At 42.1% G+C, this 6,991-nt stretch overlaps 1 protein-coding gene across 2 annotated transcripts in view; it reads right to left on the bottom strand.

Moving 5' to 3' along the window:
- Positions 1-2,357: 2,357 nt before the first annotated feature.
- Positions 2,358-6,991, bottom strand: part of LOC106577912 (tudor domain-containing protein 7B) — a 41,657-nt gene continuing 37,023 nt past the window's right edge. The window contains exons 17-19 of one of the 2 annotated variants that reach the window (XM_014156361.2): positions 5,007-5,190; positions 4,604-4,764; positions 2,358-3,709 (exon numbers count right to left, since the gene is read on the bottom strand). In XM_014156361.2, coding sequence (XP_014011836.2) covers positions 3,489-3,709; positions 4,604-4,764; positions 5,007-5,190 — 566 coding nt within the window. In that variant the 3' untranslated portion in view covers positions 2,358-3,488. The remainder of the gene's footprint in view (positions 3,710-4,603; positions 4,765-5,006; positions 5,191-6,991) is intronic. The other variant, XM_014156362.2, reaches the window with a different exon arrangement.

Raw genomic sequence — 6,991 nt, 5'->3', positions numbered from 1 at the left:
ATATGACATGTAGATAAGTTACCATATTGCCATTTTAATAAAGAATCTGAATTCCATTATGAGTGACAACTACAGACAAAACAAAGTTACGTTTGCTTTCTGTCTCAGTATTAACTTTACTTCTGCAAACAACTTGGCAAAGTTGACCCTTTAACTTTATTTCTAAAACGATTTACATACTGTATGCAGTCAACCTCAAGTCTAAATGTCAACACAACGAAATGAAAACCAATACCCTTAAAGGGATAGTTTAGCGATTTTACATATTTTTGTTTCCTCCCCATGAAAGTAGTCTATTTTAACAAAATCAAAAGTGTGGATTAGTCATTACTTGTCTGTAGGCTGATTTCAAAGTTAGGAAAAAAAATATCTAAATACGTAAAACTTGCTGAATTACCCCTTAACACCAAGTAGATATTCTGTTCTCAGCTAAACTCCAGCCAAACCAACACTCATTCAACAATTCAGCAAAATTTCCAACATATCGTGCAGCGTATCTAGAGTCAGAAGTTTTTCCTGATCATGGAAGACTTTGGGCCCTATAATGCAGTACTAGCCTAATACTGTAACAAACTGGAGTTTCTCACAGTTCACATGGCCAGAAAAAAACACCTGGCCCCTAAGGATATCTGCAGAAAGTCTTGTTGTCCGACACACATTCAACACTTGAAAAATAAATAAATGAAAACACACTTTTATTTTTTTCCCCAACCGATCTAAGTCACATGAGCGGGAAATAGAAATAACAATGGCTTCTTTGCATCATCAACTGACTAGAGGCAATATTTTTATAAAGAGACAGTTCAGCGATTTTACCTTCAAAGCAGACTATGGACCAAAAGAATTGCTGAACTATCCCTTTACCTACGTTTTGTAAACCTTCATGACATCAGACTGAAGTGTACAGGTCTGGGTAAAGGCCTTCATACTGTAACTGTCTTTAATTAACAACAGTCTTTGATAAGTTGAGTTTATTCGGAAAGTAATCAGACACCTTGACTTTTTCCACATTTTGTTACGTTACAGCCTTTGTTTTTCCCCCCTTATGAGTCTGTCATTATATTATAGTGTGTAAAGCAAAAACAGGATTAGAAATGTTTGCACATCTATAAAAAAGAAAAAACGGAAATATTTACATAATATTTTTACATTTACATAAGTATTCAGACCCTTTACTCAGTACTTTGTTGAAGCACCGTCGGCAGTGATTACAGCCTCAAGTCTTCTTGCGGTACAAGCTTGGCACACCTGTATGGGGAGTTTTTCCCATTCCTCTCAAGCTCTGTCAGGTTGGATGGGGAGCATCGCTGCACAGCTATTTTCAGGTCTCTCCAAAGATGTTCGATCGGGTTCAAGTCCGGGCTCTGGCTGGGCCACTCAAGGACATTCAGAGACTTGTCCCAAAGCCACTCATGCATTGTCTTGGTTGTGTGCTTAGGGTCATTGTCCTATTGGAAGGTGAACCGTCGCCCCAGTCTGAGGTCCTGAGCGCTCTGGAGCAGGTTTTCATCAAGGATATCTCTGTACTTTGCTCTGTTCATCTTTCCGTTAAGCCTGACCAGTGGCGGTTCTAGACCATTTCAACTCGGGGGGCCAAGCTGGGGCCAGTTGTACTGTTAGAGGGGCCAGTTACATTAGACGTTATTGTTGTCATTGTTTTTTTCACTGCATTGCAGGCATTAGCAGGCAAAATACCATGTTCATAATCATCGCCACTGTCTAATAACGGATGTAAAAAAAGAACGCTAGCAAAAATTAGTTATGTAAAAATAATTTCATACGCCACATTTAGGGGGGCCACAAGGGGGTCCAAAATTGTTGCCACAGGGACACTGGCCCCCCTTGTCCCCCCCCAGAACCGCTAGTGAGCCTGACTAGTTTCTCAGTCCCTGCTGCTGAAAAACATCCCCACAGCATGATGCTGTCACCACCATGCTTCACCGTAGGGATGGTGCCAGGTTTCCTCCAGACGTGATGCTTGCCATTCAGGCCAAAGAGTTCAATATTGGTTTCAGCAGACTAGAGAATCTTGTTTCTCATAGTGAGAGAGTCCTTTAGGTGCCTTTTGGCAAACTCCAAGAGGGCTGTCATGTGCCTTTTACTAAGGAGTGCCTTCTGTCTGGCCACTCTACCATAAAGGCCTGATTGGTTGAGTGCTGCAGAGATGGTTGTCCTTCTGGAAGGTTCCATCTCCACAGAGGAACTCTGTAGCTGTCGGCGTGATCATCGGGTTCTTGATCACCTCCCTGACCAAGGCCCTTCTTCCAGATTGCTCAGTTTGGCCGGGCGGCCAGCTCTAGGAAGAGTCTTGGTGGTTCCAAGCTTCTTCCATTTAAGAATGATGGAGGGCACTGTGTTCTTGGGGACCTTCAATGCTGCAGAAATGTTTCAGTACCCTTCCCCAGAGCTCTACGGACAATACCTTCAACCCTATGGCTTGGTTTTTGCTCTGACAAGCACTGTCAACTGTGAGACGTTATATAGACAGGTGTATGCCTTTCCAAACATGTCCAAACTATTTAATTGACCACAGGACTCCAATCAAGTTGTAGAAACATGTTAAGGATGATAAATGGAAACAGGATGCACCTGAGCTCAATTTCACATTTCATAGCAAAGGGTCTGAATACTATTGAAATAAGGTATTTCGATTTTTTTATTTGAATAAATTAGCAAACATTTATAAAAAGCTGTTTTCACTTTGTAATTATCGGGTATTGTGTGAAAATTGATGAGAATAATATATATTTAATACATTTTAGAATAAGGCTGTAACGTAACAAAATGTGGAAAAGGTCAAGGGGTCTGAATACTTTTCGAATGCACTGTAACTACTTTTTGTGCATTGATTGATAATACAGCTTATGTATCACATACATATTGATTTCCATAATTTGTTTCTAACTATAGGAATGGCGATGCAATATGTGAACACTAATGTGTTTCCCAAAGCCTTCGTAGCTACATTATCTCTCCACAATCCAGTCAAGGAGCGACATTTGTCAAATGTAGGACTTTGCTGTTCTACGGAGGGGCTTGAGTCAAGAAAACAAAAGTACCATATGATCGAAGGCGTCAGGAAACCCATCCCATATCACGACTAGACATTCAACACATTATGACAACTCCTGTGTGGAAAAGCTTTTAGGGAAGTCAGCACGATGGTGAAATTATTGAGCTTTTGATCAGAACACCATCCCATACTGTGAGTGAGTGTGTTTCACTGTCACTGTGTCACCCCACTCTCAAGCACAACAAGTCCAAGTCACAAGTCTCCTCTCCTTCCAACTGTCTCCCATTGTAACGGCAACAAGCGTTCTGGTTTCTCATAGCAACATCCGTAGAAATGTCCAGCATCCAACTACACTTAGGTATCCAAAACAAATGTTTATACATTTTCTTTTTACATTTGTTTTGAATAGACCTACCTAGTTGTTCCTGCCATAACCAGCACTATAGATGCACTGTTGAGCACAGGGTTGATCTAACTACACTTCTTTGGTGAGTTCGTCAGCGAACTCGGCCATGATGTCGTGAACCCAGATGTCCCTCTCCTCCTGCGAGGTGTCAACAAGGAAGACGGTCAACTTCCTGTCCCAGGGGTGATGCGCTTCCTGTACGGCCTCAAGCTGGGCCACCAGCGGCTTCTTCTCCACATGGTTCCGGAACAAGATGGAAGCCTCCTCCGACCACTGCCTCGGTTTCACTCCTATTGGTGGAGGGGAAAGTAATGTTAGTCAACAACAACAAAAACAGAACACAATGGAAGCCTCCTCCAACCACTGCCTCAGCTTCACTCCTATTGGTGGAGAATAAATGTTAGCCAATCAACAAGCTTCATATGAAAAAAATCTATCCTCGGAATTATGTATGAGAAACAGGCAAGTAAAAAAAAATATTTCATGAAATGGAGAAAAAAAATAGTAAAATAAAACATTTATATCACATATCTTTTAAACCATGGGTGTCAAACTAATTTTGTCCCAGGGGCAGAATTCGATCTTCAACAAGGTCCGGAGGGCCACACAGAAAATTTCCTTGTGGTCAAAATTTACAAAAAAGATAGTCCTCTATCAATCATTTTGGGAATTTTCTATGCTCCCTGACAGTCTAGGTTTCATTTTGGTGATAATTAGGGAGGTATAAAAACGGTTAAATGTAAGTCCATTATCCTTTCTACACAGTTTAAATGTGGTTTCAATCAATTTAAAATAGTTCCTCCGTCCACAATAACAAAACAGTTCCCCCTCTTGGGCCGGATCTAGCCCGTTTGTGTGACACCCCTGCTCTAAACTCATGACAAACACTGAAGTAATTTCTCAGTTCAGTTGCTATCCTGGCCACCAGAGGACTCCCTACTCGAACCTTCTGTATGTTCATAATTAATGGACTTATCTAGACATTAACAAGCTCAAGGATCATGTGACACATGTAGAGATGCTTCCAGAGGTACTTGTTCACAACAACACAGCCATATAAGAGACATAACTCTTTTTCCAAAATGTGCAGATCAGAAGAACCACTTGTTGCTGATTCTTTTGCAGTCTGGGTGCATTCTGAAGTCTACGCTATATGGTTGCCTGGGGCAACTCTCTTTAGTTACCTGCGAGTTGTGCAGTGATGCCCTGGAATGGTAGCTGTCGGAATTCCTGTATGAGGGGGCGGAGCTGTGTGCCGCTGACCAGCTCATGTTTACCATAGTCCAGTTCATAGACCGACACCAGACCATTGGTCAACACCCCCTTCACCAGCACACGGTGCCAACTGGGAGGGCACAGAGAAGTCAATTAATCAAGTTAATTCAATCAAGAGGTTTGTTAATTCAAGTTCATCCTTAGCCTGGGTGCCCAATTTAGTACACTGTTAATGAATGCAGTCAGACTATCTTACTAGAAGACATACCCAAATCCCTCATACACACTCCTGGGCAACAGTGCCCCAACACACTCCCAAGACACATTTACCCCCCCCCCCCACCCCCTCCCATCCACTACCAACATACTTACTTGTTCTCTACTTTGGCAGCATATATCTGGTTCTTCTCCCCTTTGAGAGGCGTCACCTCTGTTTTATTATAGTACAGGATCATCTCTTCCATCAGAACCACCAGCTTGTACATATCTCTCCAAGGTTGCACTACGAAGTGGCCCGGATGACACGCCACTGACACATAGATATCCATGTTATGACCTGCAGCAGAGTTTGGACCATATAATTACATATAGAACACTAGCATTGTCTTTGGCATCCTAGCAACATGATTCAATATTGGCCATCTTGGTCAGGAAAACTTGGTCAGGTAACTGATCAAATGTTAAAATATTGTATAAAACAATGCATTTGTAGATACAGTCAGATCCCAAATTATTGGCAACCTTTTTTGTTGCCCATCTTTATCAAGGGTGCCAATAATTTGGGAACTCACTGTAAATATGGACAGTAGGGAATTCTCAAAGGTGCTGACATGGTGTCTGTTTTAAAATATTCCCTACATTGTGAACTATGTAGTAATAAAAATAAAAATAATAATAATAATAATAATAATAATAATGGCAGCGGAGGGGTGGCTGCCGTTTTATGGGCTCCTAACCAACTGCGCTATTTTATTTTTTCCCCCCCTCGCATTGTTTTTAACTTATTGTTAGGTTAGATTACTTGTTAGATATTACTGCATGGTCGGAACTAGAAGCACAAGCATGTCGCTACACTCACATTAACATCTGCTAACCATGTGTATGTGACAAATAACATTTGATTTGATTATTTTGTACATAATGTTGCTGCTGCTGTCTCTTATGACCGAAAGAGCTTCTGGACATCAGAACAGTGATTACTCACCTCGAACTGGACAAAGATTTTTTCTTTAATGAATCCGATGGGAAGGATATACTGCTTTCCGGAAAACAGGCCGCGTGAAGAAAAGGCGGAGATACAGAGGGAGAAGGTCGGGACGCCTTGTTAGGATTTGTAGGCGAGTGAGTAAAATCACCATTACCATCGATTCTATTGGCCAACATGCAATCACTGGAAAACAAACTCAAAGATCTACGGTCGAGACTATCCGACCAACGGGACATTAAAAACTGTAATATTTTGTGTGTCACCGAGTCGTGGCTGAACAACGACACGGATAATATAGAGCTGGCTGGGTTTTCCGTGCATCGACAGGACAGAGCAGCTATGTCTGGTAAGACGAGGGGCGGGGTGTGTGTCTATTTGTCAATAACTGCTGGTGCACAATGTATAATATTAAAGATGTCTCGAGGTATTGCTCGGCTGAGGTAGAGTACCTCATGATAAGCTGTAGAACACACTATCTATATTATTCGTAGCCGTCTATTTACCACCACAGACCAATGCTGGCACTAAGACTGCACTCAACCAACTCTATCAGGCCATAAGCAAACAAGAAAATGCTCACCCAGAAGTGGCGCTCCTAGCGGCCGGGGACTTTAATGCAGACAAACTTAAATCTGTTTTACGGAATTTCTACCAGCATGTCACATGTGCAACCAGAGGAAAAAAAATTCTAGACCACCTTTACTCCACACGCAGAGACACTTACAAAGCTCTCCCTCACCATCCATTTGGCAAATCTGACCATAATTCTATCCTGCTGATTCCTGCTTACAAGCAAAAACTAAAGCAGGAAGAACCAGTGACTCACTCAATACGGAAGTGGTAAGATGACGCGGATGCTACGCTACAGGACAGTTTTGCTAGCACAGACTGGAATATGTTCCCGTGATTCATCCAATGGCATTGAGGAGTACACCACCTCAGCCACTGGCTTCATCAATAAGTGCATTGACGACTTCATCCCTACAGTGACAGTACGTACATATCCCAACCAGAAGCAATGGATTACAGGCAACATCCGCACCGAGATAAAGGCTAGATCCTGTCACTTTCAAGGAGCGTGACACTAATCCGGATGCTTATAAGAAGTCCCGCTATTCCATCAGACGAACCATCAAACAGGCAAAGCCAG

This window comes from Salmo salar, chromosome ssa18, assembly GCF_905237065.1.
Source record: "Salmo salar chromosome ssa18, Ssal_v3.1, whole genome shotgun sequence".
NCBI classification, from domain to species: Eukaryota; Metazoa; Chordata; class Actinopteri; order Salmoniformes; family Salmonidae; genus Salmo; species Salmo salar.
This window is presented reverse-complemented; position numbering and strand designations above follow the sequence as displayed.